This window comes from Phodopus roborovskii, unplaced genomic scaffold (genome assembly GCF_943737965.1).
Source record: "Phodopus roborovskii unplaced genomic scaffold, PHOROB, whole genome shotgun sequence".
Taxonomy (NCBI): Eukaryota; Metazoa; Chordata; class Mammalia; order Rodentia; family Cricetidae; genus Phodopus; species Phodopus roborovskii.
The window spans coordinates 24,288,184-24,305,604 of NW_026126549.1; the positions used below are offsets into that span (position 1 = coordinate 24,288,184).

Below are 17,421 nucleotides of genomic sequence, written 5' to 3' on the forward strand. Positions count from 1 at the left end.
GCATTTTATTAAGAGGAGAAATATACCAACCATAAAATGTAATGTATCAAAGTACCCAATGGAGAGTAGTGGGAAAGGTGGCTGTATAGATTCTAAAACAGCTGGGTAGGAAAAACTTTTAGGAGGTGGATGAAGTGAAAAAGGCACTTCGAAAGTAGGGGAATGGGAAGAGAACCACTATGGTATCTAGCTAAGCTACACTGAGTAAGGAAGCACAGGCTGAAAACAGAAAGTACACCCACAGGGTAAACAGTGTAAGTATACATTTATGATCCTTTCACATGGGAGAATCGCCACAAGCAATGACTTTCACAAGTAGGTTTGTAAGGGGAAATAAAATTATTGAATTAAAATTTAATTGAATTTAAATTAAAATGTAGAATGAGAATAGATTAGAACTTAGGACTGGTGATGTAACATAGCTGATAGAGTGCTTGCCTAACATATGTCAGGCCTTGGATTCCATAACTAGTTCTGCATAGAACTGTGCAATTGGTGAATACCTCTAATCCCAGCTCTCAGGAGGTGAAGACAGGGATAAGTTTAGGGCCAGCTTGGACTACATAAGGCCCCCAAACACACGTGCACACATACACCTAGAACACTTTAATGCCCATAACCAGCACACATAGGTAAAAGAAAACTATATGTCCAATGACTGAGGAAAACATAGACACTAGAAAAGATGGGGAGAGCTTTCTAATTCAACTTGAATGTGAAACAGGCCTTCTTTGTGCTGTTAAGGGAAAAAAGGTGAGTATCATTGTACTGAGTGTTTTATCAGCATCAAATATTTTCATCCTGGCAAGAACTCTATATATTACAATTGAGTCCCATTTTAACAGGCGAGAGACAGAAATCAGCATACTAAGGTCATAGCAAACTCAGTGACTGGCTGTACTAGAATGTGGTGCAATATGTATGTAAAACACCCACCCTGCCAACAACTCTGAGAATCTGGTTATTCAAATTACTGCTGCAGGGAGTAATGAAAAGCTAAAGGAGTGATAAATTGGGCCAGGAAGACTTGCATCTCAGAGCTACCTGACGGGTCACCATAAGCTGTTTGTTCCTATGTCAGCAAGCCTAGTTCCCAATGGGATAACAGCCTTTGCTGTGGATGAGACTAGGCAAGAGTTCAAGTGTACCTCCTGTCGCTTCATCTAGAATCTAGTCTGTGTTTGTATTCCAAGCAGTTCCCCTGAATGATGTAAATCACCTGTGATCTAGACTCTAGCTTGTTCAGGGGAACTGCTTGGAATATGAATACAGTGAACGACAGTTTGATCCGAAGGACACCACACCATTACTGCTAAAATCAACTGTTTCCAGGACCTAAATATTTGGGTTTTGCTTGCTTGCTTTTGCGGAGCTGAGGATGAACCCAAAGCTTCAGACATGCAAGAGCTGAGCCCTACAACCACACTGCAACTCTGAATCCACAGATAAGTAACTCAATCTTGAAAAGAGTTGGGTCGATTCCCTTATGAGTATCTGAATCTCCAATTCCACTACTTCCCTCTAGCAACACCATCCGCTTGCAGAGGAATCATCTGTTGAGGTTGCCCAATGTGGTGAGCTGGAGGCTTCTGGGCCAACACCGCACATACGCAAGCCCTGGGGTCCTCTGAGAGCAGACGCGCGCGTGGGGGGGGGCGCCTCCAGGAAGCGCGTGCTACCCTCTCCGGGGTGAGGTAAGCATCCTCCCACGGTCCCGGGAAGCTCCTACGCCACAGGCTTCCTAGCTGTGGCAGTTCTCCACCGCTTCCTCCAAGAGCTATACCCACCCATCCCTTCCTGCTCCGCAGTCAGAAGCGGCAGAGGAGGTGCGGCCGCACGCCACGCCCACACCCCGCCCGGTCCAAAGAGGCGGAGGCGATGGGTCGCACACCCCGCAGCCAGGCCCCGCCCCCCATCCCGCCCCCGTCACTGCAGGTGAGGTTGCCACTAACGAACCGGCCCCACCCCATGCCCCGCCCCCGAGCCCGTCTCTCCCTGCAATTGGAGGAGGCCGCCCTCATATAGCAACGAGGCCCCACCCAATCCCCGCCCACACACACGCGCGCAGCCAGGCCCCGCCCCCTAAGCCCGCCCCTCTCTTCGGCTGGCGCGCCCGGCGCCTTCACAGGGGAACCTGTCGCGCGGTCCCGGACCAGTGCTTCTTCCTGTGAGGGCCCCGCTGTGCGGCCGACTTCTCCTTCCGCTCCTGTGGCTCCCGGGACGGCGAGGGGCAAGCGGAAAGTGCGCGGGCGCCGAAGCCCGAGGTGACCGGCTGGAGCAGGGCAGTCGGGGCCACCAGCGTAGCCATGTCGCTGTGGGGACAGCCGCTGCAGGCCTCGCTGCCCCCGGCTGTGCAGCCGACCCCGACCGCGCCCTCCGGGCCTCCGAGCGCCCCTCCAGCCGGTGCAACCCTCAACCGCTTGCCGGAGCCGCTGCTGCGGAGACTCAGCGAGAGCTTGGACCGGGCACCCGAGGGCCGGGGCTGGAGGCAGCTGGCTGAACTGGCCGGCAGTCGGGGGCGACTCCGGCTCAGGTGAGCCGGGACCCTTGGGTGGAGGGGTGTGCCCCCGGGCAGGGAGTCGCGCGAGACCGACAAGAGCCCCGGGATCGGGAAGGGACTGACCCTGACGGCCAGGCGGCCCCTTCACACCGATCCTCCGCCCCCGAGCTGGAAAGCGATCGCTGGGAATTGACCCGGGTTGTGTTGAGAGGAGGAAAGTTTGTCTGCAGGGTTGTAATCCACTGGGTTTTAAAGCAAAAGAGAGGGATGGATGTGGATACAGCCCTCGGAACCCAAAGGGCAATCTGGTGGGACCCGGGCGGATAGAGGAGTGAAGCTTGCAGGTGGCCAGGTAGAGGGACAGAAGGAGGGAAAAGACCGGACCAAATGCACCGTCGTCTTCAGTCCTATGAGCTCACCAAAGAAATTAAACTGCTTTCCTGCTGAGAAAAGGGACTTCAGTCAGTGATTCTTAAAGTTTGCATCTCAATACTCTCACGCTCCTGAGTTATTAAAGACTACAAATTATTAAAGACTACAAATAGCTTTTGTGGGGGTTCTCTATCTTTTGCAGGTGTATGTAAATATTTATTACTTGAACGTAAAGCCAGTAACTCTTAAAATACTGGCCTTAAGTAAATTTTAACGTGGTAGCAGAGACGATGTAGGGTTTTTTTTGTTTGTTTGTGTGGTTGGTTGGTTGTTTTTGTTTGTTTGTTTTTCCCTTCAGAAAAGGTTTGTACAAAAACAAAACGAGCATCGATTAACATTTTTAAAGTCTGTTGCTTTGGGGGGGGGCTGGTTTTTAATTGTTTTAAATAAGATCTTTCTATGTAGCTTAACCTGTCCACAGATTTCTCTGTCCTGTTTCAGTGCCCCCAAAGCTGGGATCCCAAGCTGGCACCAAAATACTCATCTTGAAGTCTTTTTTCTTCTTCATCTTCTTCTTGTTTTTTGAGACAGGATCGCACTGTAGCCTGAGGAGTCCTAGAACACCATATCAAGCAGTCTAGTCTATATCTTGTAGCATTCTTCTTGCCTCAAACTGCTGAGTGTTTTTAACATCTTTATGGTGACTTAGCTTAGTTGTAGAGCTAAATTCTTTTATTATTATTATTATTCGATTCATTCCTTTGCAGTATCATAAGTATCAGAACTTAGAAATCTTTAAGAATAAAAGAAAATAGTGACAGTACTAGTAAGAAAAAAAAAAGCTTTAACCTTGAGAGCCACCTGAAAGTGGTCTCAGGAACTGCACTGGGGGTTCCCAAATGGAACTTTGAACCACTGCTTTATACCCTCGCCAAGGTTCCAGCCTTTTAACTCCTCCAGTTTCTTGTCAAATAACTATAAACTTTGACTTTTACTGTAATTTTTATAATCTTTATAAGCTGAGGAGCAGAAGTCATTTCTTATTTTGTGCTATACATAGAACTTCTCTTAGACAAATACTTCTTAAATTGAGAGGGGAGTCCTTTATTCAAAATTGTATTTATTGAGTGCTTCTTATTAGCTGGAAGTTCTAATAGACTGCTTTTCAGGAACATTCACAGTAACATGAAATGGCTAGGTTGGGTGTAAATAATACCATTTTTTTTTGAACACATAGTATATTCCAGTGTACTGTTCACATACATTGTCCGCCTAAACCTTCACAGCAACCCTGAGCTTCAGAGTTTAGGATTGAGGCAAAGAGTAATATTGGTAAGGGATTGTTGCTCAAGTAGAAGAGACCTATGTTGCCTGATTTTAAAATAAAAAAATAAAAAAAATAGCAAACTAAGCCAGACCTGGTGACACATACTTATAATCCTAGCACATAGGAGATAGAGGTAAGAGGATCAAGGAGTTCAAGACCAGATCAGGCATATGAGGCCCTGTCTCAAGAAAAAGTCAGACAAACAATGAGCTAGAAAAGTTGAGCAGACAGAGGATATGCGTTCTGTCCTAGGAGAAAAAAATACATTGGGCTTTGGGTGTATACAAGCTTCATAAACTCCTCAACTTCTAGACTCACCTAATAGAAGAAATTGTTTCCTTTGAGGGCAGACCTGCAGGGTGTTATGGTGTTAACTGAATCCAGTTAAGAAAGGCTCTATCTAGGCTTCCTGGAGAGAGCCTGCATAGTGATGGAGGAAGGCACAAAGGTCAGTGTACTAAGCTCTGCCTAAAAGACAAATGGCTATTGAACTATAAAAGGACTGAGTACTTAATGTTGGGTTTTAAGTTTTTCTTCCCAAGCCTTCAGTAAAATACTACTAGGTAAACTTCGGGATGGTGCTGATCATTGTAGGGGGGTACTTAGGGAAAAGTTGAAAGACACTTTACAAGGAGTTAGTATAGAGAGAAAGCCAGTTACTTATTGTTCATTTTTTAGAGTCTTAGAATTCTAGGTTGATTCCTGTAAGAGTCAGGTAAGTTTCATGAGACGTCCAAGATGGTGGTTAGATAGCTCCATGTAGGTTGATTGGGGTGGAGAGGGTTGGAGAATCAGGAAGTAATAAACTCACACCAGTGACATCATGAGAATTGATTGCTATTAAAAGTTAGTACTGAAAGCCAGGCATGGTGGTGTACTCAGGAAGCATAGGCAGGAGGATCAGTGTGAGTTCTGGGCCTGCTAGTGCTACATAAATAATTAAGATGCTGTCTCACAAACAGTAACAAAAGTTAAAAGTTTTTAAAAGTGATTTCATGTGGCTCTAGAAGAACATCTAATGATAAAAGGTCACAAAGGTGTTTCCTTTGATTGCACAGTTTGATCCAAGGTATATAACAAGTCCTGGGAAAATATGAATTTCATTGGATTCACAACCCTAATCTCAGAAATTTTCCTTTTTGATTTATTTTTCTTCTCTCTCTCTCTCTCTCTCTCTCTCTCTCTCTCTCTCTCTCTCTCTCTCTCTCTCTCTGTTGCTTTGATTTGGTTTGAGATGAGGTCTGTCTACATAAACTAGGCTGGCCTCCAACTTGCCATGATCCTCCTGCCTCTGCTTTCTGAGCACCACCATGCTCGGCCTGTTGTCACATTTCTCCCTCACTCTTTACATATTTATTTAAGTTACATGAGAATTTAATAATATAAGTCACAGGAAGAGTCCATTTAGAACTGTCTCCAGAAATATTTTCAGGTGATTATTGATGATTTAAGTTGAATCTTTGCGTATGGTCTAGTTTGCTATAACCAGAGACCCTGCATTCAAACCCTCATTCTTCTCTAACCCATCTAACATCAGACACTTTAAGGAAGGATCGCTATAGCCCTGACTGACCTGGAACTTGCTATGTAGAATGACCTAGCCTTGGACACAGAGAGAGCCTCCTCTGCCTCTCGGTGTTGGGATTAAAGGTATGCACCACTGTGTTGGCTAAAATCAGATGTCTTGCTGCTGGTTTAGACATATTGTTAGTGTGCCAACATATGTTGATTAATGGTGCATGGTACTGCTGAACTCCAAGGATTGGCAGAACTTTTAGAATGCTTTAAAATACCTAAATTGTCTAAGCAGAGTGCTTGAAAGTAGGATTGTGAAGCATGAACCAAGGGGAAACATCTGTTGCTGTTGTCTGCAGTGCAGAAGACACTACAAAAATCTTACCCTCAAGCAGATTGTGGTAAAAATGAAAGCATGTCTTTAAAAGATTAATGCAGATGTCCCTCATCATCTGTCTCATCAGTCTGAATTTCGAAGGGCACTACAACTCATGCTTCTATCTCTCAATGTTTTTCTGCATAATCTCCTGATATTATCCTTCACTCATGGTTTTAAATACAGTCAAGTTGATTACAGCCACTATATCTGCTTTTCCCAGATGTATGTATGTATGTATACTGCTATTGCTCACTCCTCTTAAATGACTAGTAGGTGTCTTAAATGTAACATGTCCAAAACTTAATATGTACTGTCATATATGTAAACCTCTTGCCCTTATTTCTCTGTATCTGAGTGACTACTACATCTCTCCAGTTGTTCAGACTAAAAACTCCAGTCATTCCTGACTTTACTTGTGTACATATCATTTTTTTGTCAGTAAATCCTGCCTGTTATATGTTCAGTATATATTTAAAATCCAGCACCTACTGCCACATTAGGCTAAGGCCCCATATCTTATCCAGTTTCTTCTAGTACTTGCTTGATCTCTCCCTCTCCCTCTCTTAATTTCCCATTCCAGCCTGTTCTAATGCAACATAAGAATGCTTCTTTCAAAATATTGAATCAAGTTGGGGCTGTAGCTCACTTGGTAGAATGTTTGCCTAATATATATGGTTCCATCCCAGGACCACATAAACGAGACACTGTAGTAAATGCCTGTGTTTCTAGCATTTGGAAGGAAAAGGCAAAAGGCATTTAAGCCTGAGACCACCCTGACCCTAAAACAATAAATTTTTTTAAAAAAAAAAAAATCTTGAGTTAGGCTTGTTCCTAACTCAACCATCCATTTGCTTTTCTATTCCGAAGTGAAAATAATGTCTCCAGAGCTAGAGTTACAGGTGGTTATAAGCCATGTGACTGATGTGTGTGCTAGGAACTGGACTCAGATCTCTAGAAGAGCAGTGAGTTCTCTTTACCACTGAGCCATTTCTCTAGCACCTAAAAGTAATTTTTTAAAGCAGAGTTCATCTGCTTTGGTGATAAAGAAGTTCTTTACCAAATTCAAGTTTACAGAAGCCACATCAAAGTACACTGTTACAAGAATATAACTAGAAAAGGAAAGATGAAAGTTGGGTATGTATACATATCACCTAAGCCAAAAGCCAGTGAATGCCTATGCAGAAAAACAGTAAAACAAAAAGATAAACAAAATCTTACTTTTATCTTTATACCTTGTTTTGGAACAGAAATATTTAACTTCAGTTTGATCTTTGTTCTTTGTTAGGAAGGAAAACTCTGTCTATTGAGCTTTTTCTATATTGGTTAAAAATCCTAGTTGTATCTGATGTAATGTCATGTCTCAGAGCCTGGCAAACTTGTGAATCATGAAACATGTATTTTTATACTGTACTCATGTATTTATTAATCTCCTATTCATTTGAAAACTTAGTAATTTATTTCTAATATATGATCTTTAGCAAGGGCTTCTTAATGCCTTTTCCAGTTGCTAACTTTATAATATTGATTATCTATCCATTATCATTTTTGAGGCATAAGCTTCTCTGTTCTTAACACTTCTCACACTATTTATATGTTCATGCTATGATTTAAGGAATTTTGGCCTCATGGGATGAGGGGCATATTCCTCTTAGTTGATAGCAGCATATTGCCAACTAGTTAGTTCCTTCATTTTGGGTCATATTCCACTTCATCTTTAAAGAAAGAGTTAAGGGAACTGTAATTCTGTTATATGAACACATATCATTCAGCTGGAAGTGTATCAGAAATGTTGTCTAAAATAACCAAGGTAGGTTGAATCCAATAGTGGTTATCATCTATAGCTTTTTAATCTTTTGTGTCTTGGTCTTGACAGCAACTGTTAACCATAAAGTCTTTGATACACAAATAAAAATATTTTCTTTGTTAAAACACACACACACACAGAGAGAGGGGGGGGGGAGAGTAAAAAGAAGAAAGAAAGAGTAAAGAAACCTGGTGTGATGCCCTAGCATTCAGCACTTGGGAAGCAAAGATGGGTAGCTCTCTAACGGCCAGCTGGCCTTTGTAGCAAGTTCCAGGCCTGCCAGAACACATAGTAAAACCCTGTCTAAGTGAGTAATTAATTAAATAGGGCAGAGAAACTTTCTGGTCTTTTCCACTCTTCAATTAAAGGATAAAAGTTTGCATAGCATCAAGACTAAATGTCTCTCACACCCTTCTGATTTAATTAAAGGAGCAAGGGGAGAAGAGACTGGAGAAGAGGGAGGAAGGCTGGAGGTGGGAAAGGAGGATGGAAGGGCCCTAGTTTTCATAATGTAATTAGTTTCCTACCACCCAAGGCTTTTTTCTGTACAGCACCTATAATGGTCTAGCTACATATTAGGTATATCATGAATTACATCTGTTGTTTCAGTTGCCTGGACCTGGAGCAGTGTTCTCTTAAGGTATTGGAGCCAGAGGGAAGCCCAAGTTTTTGTTTACTAAAACTAATGGGTGAAAAAGGATGTACAGTCTCAGAATTGAACGACATCCTACAGGCTTTGGAACACACTGAGGTTCTTCAGCTTCTCAACCCCCCAGGTAGGTGGGATTGTTTTTGTTTGGTTGTGTGTGTGTCCCCCCCCCTCAGGAATGTTCTTCAGAAATTCATGGAGTCAAATTTAGAGAAAAATACATCTTTTGACCAGGCAAATTGTGTTCAGTATTTTTGGAAAATTTAAATTCCTAGAGCCTCATTCTCCCTCCCCCATTTTGAGACCAAAGAAGACATCAAAAGTATTGGATTATAGTTCAAGAAGCAAGCTATACAAGACATTTTAAAGCAATTATTTTAAAAATTTGAATGTTGTCCACATAATTGATATTAGAGACTTATGCCATAATATTGTAGTCCAGTAGTCCATATTCTGGGAAGATGCATGCTAAAGAATTTACACGTAAGGTTTCTATACCATGCACTGAAATAGTGTAGCCCAAAACACAGTGTACATATGTGTATATACTGGTGAGTAAAACAGATGTTCACTGTGTTTTGCCATTTTTGTACTTTTGAAATGTTAGTCATATAAATTTTCTTATTATGCCTGTATTAAGTGAAGCTTTTCATATGCAAAGTCATGAGGAGAATAGGAAGCAAGGGGCTGGGAAGATGGCTCATTAGTTAAGAGCACTTACTCTTCTTCCATAGGACCCAAGCATGGTTCCCTGCACCCACATCAGACAACTCACAACTGCCTGTAATACCAGGTCCAGAGGATCTGGTGTCTTCTTTTGACTTTTGACATTACCTACACTCACCTGCATATACACAGAGGCGAAAACACACATAAATAAAAAATAAAATATAAAATTAAAACAAATAGCAAACAGGCTGGAGAGATGGCTATTTAAATAAACAGAAAACAATCTGTCCTCCATGTAGCTGCAGGTGGAGTTGATCAGCTACAGTGATTATAAGAGAGGGAGGACATTTCATCAAAGTTGCTTGATGGGCCATCTATGGTAGTCCATGTCTGAATTCCCAGTATTATAGAGGCTAAAAGGAAGCTTAAGAGTTCCAGGCCAGCCTGGACTACATAGTCAGATCCTGTTTCAGGTAAACAAATGTTGCTGGTGGCAGCCACTGTGCAAGCCTCCTTTCCAGGATTCCATTTGGCCATATGTCCCATTAGAAGCAAATAATCCAGTCAAGCCCAGAAGATGTTAATGTTTCTTTATATAACCATATTGATTATGGTGTATTTTTTAAATTATTTATGGATATGTGTTTATGCCTGCATAAGTTTATATTCACCACATTCGTGCAGTTACTCCTAGACCAGAGGGCATAGGATCCCGTGGAATGGAAGTTATAGGTACTTATGAACTACTTGGTGGTGAGTGCTGGGAATTGAACCTGTGTCCTCTGTAAGAGCACTAAACACTCTTAGCCACTGAGCCATCTCTCCAGCCCCTATGATATATTTTTAATATGAGAAAATTCAGAAAATAAGATACAGTGGTAAATTGTCAGTTAAATCTACCAGATACCCAAACTCAAATTGATAAAGGTAAAATATTTCTTAGAGGCAAAGAAGAGCTCTAACTGTGCTGTTTTCCCTCTTCTCTCTTGGCATTGACTTCCTTTTAAATCTGACATTCACCTAGCCCAGGATGTCTGCTGGGTGTTCTTGGGCTTATTTATCTTTGTTGCAGAATGCTAAGCAAAAAGCAGGTTTATTCTAGTTAACTAGTTTTGTTCACTTGCTTGTCCCTAATACTGTCACTGTAGCCAAGGACATGGAATGTGTTGATATGCCTGGCTTAAAGCCAAGAATGGAGTTAAGCTGAGTCAGCTTTCCAAGAGCCACACGGATCACCAAACAAAAACAGACTTGTTGGATAAGTAAAAAGCAACAGACCCTGGAGATATAACCAGATGGATTCCCAGCCATCCTCTTATACCCTTTCATGCCTCCTTTGGAGGTGCACTGTATTGAATGCTTGGCTTCTTCAACTAGGACCTATAAACTAATGCAGATGCTGCATGTAATTATTGCCCATCTCTAAACAATGAATGTCCTAAAGGAGCATTTAAAAATTTTTTTTATGTACTCTGTGCTTCAAACAGTAGATAGCCAGCAGTTGTAAGGACTGAAATCCAATAGCCTACTGCACTGTAATAGCTACTAATTTCTCATGCTTTATAGAGCACCAAAGCTTCTAGAAATTTAAGCCTTTCTGGGAAGTAAATATAACTTGCAGTTTACTCTTTTCCAATGATATAATCACTCTGACTATAGGTGGTGTTACTTACACAGTGAATGGGGTATTTTATGCCTCACAGAGTTTCAGGAATCATATAGAATGGAAGCTCATGCCTGTAATCCAGCAGTCAGAGAGCTGAAGTTAGAAGAGTACCCTGAGTTACTACATAGTGAAACCAGGCGAGCTTTAGTTTCAGAGTGATACTCTTTCCCAAACAAACAAAACATAATTATAGAAAGTATCTTTTATGTCTTAATAAGAAGTTTTAGAATAAGACTATCATAAGAAAAATGTAAGCTCTGACAAAAATCAGTTTAGTTTGTGACTTTGCTTTGAGCACTTCTTATATTCCATTACCTTCACAGTTTCAGGCATTAAAGGTATATGAATTCAGAGGTGAACAAGGCCATCGTTTATGCCTATTAAAAAGTCAGTATGGCAGGCAGATACCAAAACTAGAACAACTATAAAAAAACAATTATAATTATAATTAATCAATTATTTTTCTTAGAACTTGGGAAGTAGAGGCAGGTGAATTCCTGAGTTCAGAGCTAGCCTTGTCTACATAGTGAGTTCTAGGACAGCTGGAGCTACATAGTGAGACCCTCTCAAAAAAAAAAAAAGTTTAATATATAAATGTAAGTTTATCTGATCTCCAGTTTTCCTTTTTAGTGAAGATGCAGAGTGCACTGGTGTTGTCTCTTTTGTACTTGATGCCATTTCACAGGAAGCATTAGTTCTTTTTCCACAGAAAGCCGTTTTTCTCTGACAGTCCTTGCAGGGAGGTGTGATTAGGGTAAGATGTGTTCTGTAGAAGATGCCATGGCATCTTACCAGACCTTTCAGCTCCAAATGATTCATTATGACTCAAGAAAGAACTTTAATATGATTTTGCCATTGTTAGGCAACTGCAGCCAGAGACAGCTCTTAAGAGAAAGATAACTGCAGTATAGAGGCCCTTGTCTTTTAAAAGGCTAACTGAGATTCCTTCACATTTGTTCTGAAAGCTGAAAGTAGCCAAAGCAGAGCAGGGAGTCACTTCCAGTGGCCACTCACATGAAGTTGAAGATAAGTTTGGTTTCATCCTGAAATATATGCTCCTAAATTCTTGTACCCTAGGAATGAGGTGTCCCCCTTCTGCTGGCTCTCTCATTGGACTTTTCCACAGCACATGGGTTAACTACTTTGCTCTAGATCTGGTCTTCCTTGAATTATTTGTTAAACTGCTCCTAGTTTTGATGTCCCTGGTATTCATCACAGGTACATACACCTGCACACACACATGTATACTCACCATACTCACATGTATCATATTTACATACACATAAAAATAATAATAACAAAAATTTAAACAGATTTTTTATAAAATATATTTTGATCATATACCCCCCCCAACTCCTCCCAAGTTCTACTTTACCTCTGGAGCTACCCATGCAACTCCATGTTTTCTTCCTCTCCAACAATAAACCACAAAACAAAAAGCAAAACTCAAAACAAACAACAAATAAGACCAAAAAAAATGAAACAAAAAGTCCAACACACACACACACACACACACACACACTTCTGGCCAACTACTCCTGGACATGGAGACTTCCCTGGAAAGTAGTTGATATACCTAGTATATACATAATATACTCCATTGTTGAAAACTGATTTTCTCTTAGCCAGTGGGCATCAATTACAAATAGCTTGTTGGTTAGGGGTGGGCCTCTGTGCCCACTTCCCCTTCTGTATCTAGAAGACACTGTTTCCTTGGAGCTGTCCACCATCCCCTACTCTTACAGTCTTTCTACCTATTCTTTTGCATAGATCCCTGGGCCTTGGGAAGGACTTTGTGACATTTAAGACTGAGTGCTCCAGAGTCTCTCACTCTTCCCATTATCCACTCATGGTTTTTTGTGTTAATTTTCCTCTACTGCAAGAAGCTTCTCTGATGAAGGTTGAGCAATATTCTGATATATGTATATAGCAGTATGTCACTAGGGGCCATTTTATTGCTGTTCTTTTTGCAGAATGGTAGTAGTAGGTTTCCCCGTTGGCCCATGACCTATCTAGTTTCAGGTTCCAGTTCATTTTAGTGGTGTTGGGTATGGGTTCTATCTCATGGAATGGGCATTAAATCCAATCAAAAGTGCTTGGTCACTCCCATGACATCTGTGCCACAATTGCTCTGTTGTGTGCTGCACTGTTTGTAGCTGGGAGATGTTGAAGATTGTCTTTCTCCTTCAGTAGTGTGCAGAGTACCTTTCAGTACCATAAACACTAGTCAGTAGGAGTGAAGCTTCTAGTTATGCACCAGCTCAGCTTCTCACGTGTCTCTAGTTGGAATCAAGTTGAGAAAAACTAGCTCTCACATTACTTGTGCAACTAACTCAGTTGAAGTGCCGGCCATATGAACATTGATGACCAGGTATTTGTATGTGCTGGCATTGAGAACTGCAGTGTAATGTCTGCCTAGCAGGTGTCTTAAAAGGTGCATCCTGATCTTGGAAGTGTTGTTTCTAAAAATTAGGGAAACGTGGCAAACAATTTCCCTTCCCAACCATAGAGAAATAGAGTATATCAGAGACTTTTGCAGATTTTGTGTGTGTGTGTGTGTGTGTGTGTGTGTTTACACAAAGTTTTTAGCTGAAGAATGCATACTTACAGAGGAGAAATAAATGCCTGTTTTATGACAAAGATGAATATTTCTTTGTTGTTTTGTGTGTCTAAGCAAGAAAAACCATCTTTTGTGACTTTACCTTTTTGTTGTTGTTGTTTTAGGTTTAAAGATCACTGTAAACCCAGAATCAAAAGCAGTTTTAGCTGGACAGTTTGTAAAACTGTGTTGCCGGGCAACTGGACATCCTTTTGTACAATATCAATGGTTCAAAATGAATAAGGAGGTAATTTTTAAATGTCTTTTAATTCCACTTTGGTTGGTTGGTTGGTTGGTTGGTTGGTTGGTTGGTTGGTTGGTTGGAGGCAAGATCTTCTGTAGCCCAAACTGGCCTGAAACTCACTGTGGAAACCAGATAGGTCTTGAATTTGTAGTAATACTGCTGCCTCAATTCCTGAGTGCTGGGATTAAAGTGTGAGCCACCGTACCACTAATTTATTATTTCACTAATGTGGGTAGGTAAAGCCACTCCTAGAAGGCATGTTATTAAATGAAAATTCCAATGTCCCCTCCATTCCAAACATGGAAAAAAGCTGCGTAGCCAGTAGGGGAGATGGGAAGTTCATTCATTTCCATATAGCTTTTTCATGCACCCCTCATTTTTGTTAGGCCTTCCACCACCTTTCATTTCCCTATCCATTATGCCTCTTTATGTTTGTTTGGTAGTGTTTATTTACTGTGGCCCCTGGACTATGTTTATCCTTCTTTTAAGTTCAAAGTATTCCTTCTAGTACCCTTTGTAGAACTGGCTTAATGGCCATAAATTTATTTGTCATTATTGTAAAAAGTTTCTGTTTTCTAGTAATTTTAATAGGTAGTTGTGTTGGGTATAATAGTCTGAGTTGGCAATTGGGGTCTTTCAGAATTTGAAATACATCTTTCCAGGTACTTCTGGCTATAAAAGTTTTTAATGAACAACCCAGGTATTATTTTGATGGACCTGCCTTTTTAAGTGACTGACCCTTCTATCTTGCAGCTTTCAAATCCTTTTCTTTAGTCTGTATTTTTAGTATTTTAACTATACTTATGTCATGGAGATTTTCTTGCCTGGTCTTCTCTATTTGTATTTTGTAGGCCTTTTACACCTGAATGGGCATTTGTTTTTAAGTCTATTATTGACCTTTATTGAGTAATACAAGTCTTCCATCTGTGACACTTTGTTTTCTTCATGATCCATTCTACTGGTGAAGCTTTCCACTGAGGATTTTATTTGGCTTATTGAGTTCTTCATTTTCGGCATGATTTCAGTTTGGGTTTTCTAAAGCAAGTCTACCCTTTTCTTGAACTTCCTCATTTCACTCAGATTTTTGTTTTTACTCTTCTAAAATATATTCATATCTTCTCTGAGTTGTTTGAACATAATTATAATCTTTGAATTCTACATCTGGTGGTTCTTCCAGGTCATTCATATAGTGTTAATCATTTTAGTCATGTGGGGCAAGAAGAAGCAAAAGAAGCAAAAAGAGAACTCAGGGAGGACTCCCTAGCTTTTCCTCTTCGAAAACAAGATCGGCCATGTTTACTCTGTAGTGTTTTGGGTTTGGGTTTGGGTTTCTGTTGTTGTTGTTGGTTTTGTTTAGGAAGACTAGAAACATCTATGTCTAGGAGGGAAATTAAGAGTGTGACTTTAGACCATTCCTGTTATATATGCAAGTGAATCACATGGGCAGTTTGGCTATCCACAGAGACAACGGTGAAAGTTTATAATGAATAAAAGAAATTAAAAGATGGAGCAGTCAAAAGTGTTAGAAGATTAAAATAGCAAAGTGTTTCGAGAAGAAAGGGTGACCAGATTCTACAGTAGAGGATGTAAACAAAAGAATATTTGTGGGCTGATGTGTGATACAAAGGATTTAGAGTATGTTTGTGAAAATGGTTTAGTAAAGGAAAGAAGCACATGCTAAAGCCAAGAAAAGAAAAAATATATATATATGTATATATGAGAACAATTTCAGGGTAGATGGGATTATTGAGAAAAAACTTTTCCCTCTTAGATTCTGTACTTAGCACACACACACACACAAACACACACACACACACACAGCAGATAAGATGGATTAGCAGAGTCTGGAAGAGTGACTCAGCAGTTAAGAGCCCTCTGTTCTTCCTGAGGACCCAGGTACAGTTTCTAGCACTAACTTGACAGGTTACAACCGTCTGTAACTCAGTTCCAGGAGATCTGACAGCCTCTTCTGGCCTCTGCAGGCACTGCATGCTTATAATGCACATACACAGCTATAGGCAAACACACTTAACAGTGAAATAAAATGTATCTTTAAATTAAAAAAAAAAAATGGGAGCCAGGCATGGTGGCACACGCCTTTAATCCCAGCTCTCCAGAGGCAAAAGCATGTAGATCTCTGAGTTGGAGGCCATTCTGGTCTACATATGAATTCCAGGATAGCCAGAGTTATGTAGAGAGACTTTGTCTCAGTATATAAATAGATAGATAATTAAATAGATTAGCAGAAGGAAAAGTATGGGTCTACAAGTTGGCTCATCGGGAAAAGACTCTTGCTGACAAGATTGATGATTTGAGTTTCAGCCCAAGAACTCAAGTAATCAAATCAAAGACCAATTCCCAAAAGTTGTCCTCTGACCATTGTACATGAATTGTGTACATACACACATGCAGTAAGTGTACAAAACTATATGCATGGAGAAACCTACAAATTAAGCAGTTTGCCAAATCGTTAATATTAGAGGCTTATGTCTAACTTATGAGAAACTATGAGAAGAATCAAGTGTGTTTCTTCATAAAAAAACAAGAGATTGTAGATGATTGGCTCATGCCTTTGATTCCAGTAGTTGGGGGCAGAGAGGCAGGTGGATCTTTATGAGTTCAAGGGTGGCAGGGCTACATTGTAAGATCCTGTCTCAAAATAACATACTCAAAAAATGGTTCTAGAAGAACAAGGGTAGGCTAGGGAAGTTTTGTGTTGTTTGTTCATATAATCATAAAAGTCTTCTTCCTCCAAAGCCACAGAAAAACACTGCCTCAAAAAAAAATCTTTATGAGCATAAAACTGAGAGAATTTATCATAGATTTATTCTGCACTGAGATTAGCATGAATAGAACACTGTTGCTTCAAGTTCTGACCAAAGTGAATGAAACCTGCTATGGCTATTACCTCCTCTCACTTCTATACTTCCACAAAGCCAAAAACTTGAGGTTTTGTTAAGCAGCCTGTCTTCTTACAGTGTTTCATAGGTGAGATACTGACGTCCCGAGATAAAATAGTTTATCCACATATTCATAGCTATTTGATCAGAAATGAAAAGAATAGCCATTTTGTTTCTTTCATGCCACTGTGCTGTTTACTGCATTATATGCTACTTATAAAGTGGCGGTTGTATAAGTAAGTGTAAGTGTACTGTTTTAATGAGCAAATAGAAAGGTTCCTAGTAGTGAGCCCCTACAAGATCTGGGGACAGCTAACCTGTCTGCTAAATGGCTTTGTTAAAGACTGCATTTCTAATACTCCAGCCCTCAAAATCTTACTTTTTACTTTGTAACTAGCACATTTTAGAACTTGGAGAAAAAAAAGAAACATACTTTTCACAGGTCCCTAACAAAATCACATTTTAAACAGCATGTACTGTAAGCTGAAATTTTGATGAATCCTTTACCTATGGTCTCTTACTGATTCTTTTGCAGATCCCATATGGAAATTCATCAGAACTTATTTTTAACACAGTGCAAGTAAAAGATGCAGGCTTTTATGTCTGCCGAGTTAACAACAGTTCCACCTTTGAATTTAGCCAGTGGTCACAGCTAGATGTCTGTGATGTCACAGAAGTAACAGAAAGCTTCCAGGGTACGTGATAAGTGAAGTTGCATAATGGTTATTGGGTCATCTTATTCTTTTTAAATGTTTATTTAAAAATAACTTCAGAGCATTACTGTCATACACAAGTCA

General features: G+C 40.5%; 1 protein-coding gene across 2 annotated transcripts in view; it reads left to right on the plus strand.

The window, feature by feature from the left end:
* Nucleotides 1–2,208: 2,208 nt before the first annotated feature.
* Nucleotides 2,209–17,421, plus strand: part of Malt1 (MALT1 paracaspase) — a 42,457-nt gene continuing 27,244 nt past the window's right edge. For both annotated transcript variants that reach the window (XM_051200763.1, XM_051200764.1), the window contains exons 1-4: nt 2,209–2,533; nt 8,507–8,673; nt 13,606–13,727; nt 17,160–17,319. In XM_051200763.1, the coding sequence (XP_051056720.1) occupies nt 2,307–2,533; nt 8,507–8,673; nt 13,606–13,727; nt 17,160–17,319 (676 nt within the window). In that variant the 5' untranslated portion in view covers nt 2,209–2,306. The remainder of the gene's footprint in view (nt 2,534–8,506; nt 8,674–13,605; nt 13,728–17,159; nt 17,320–17,421) is intronic.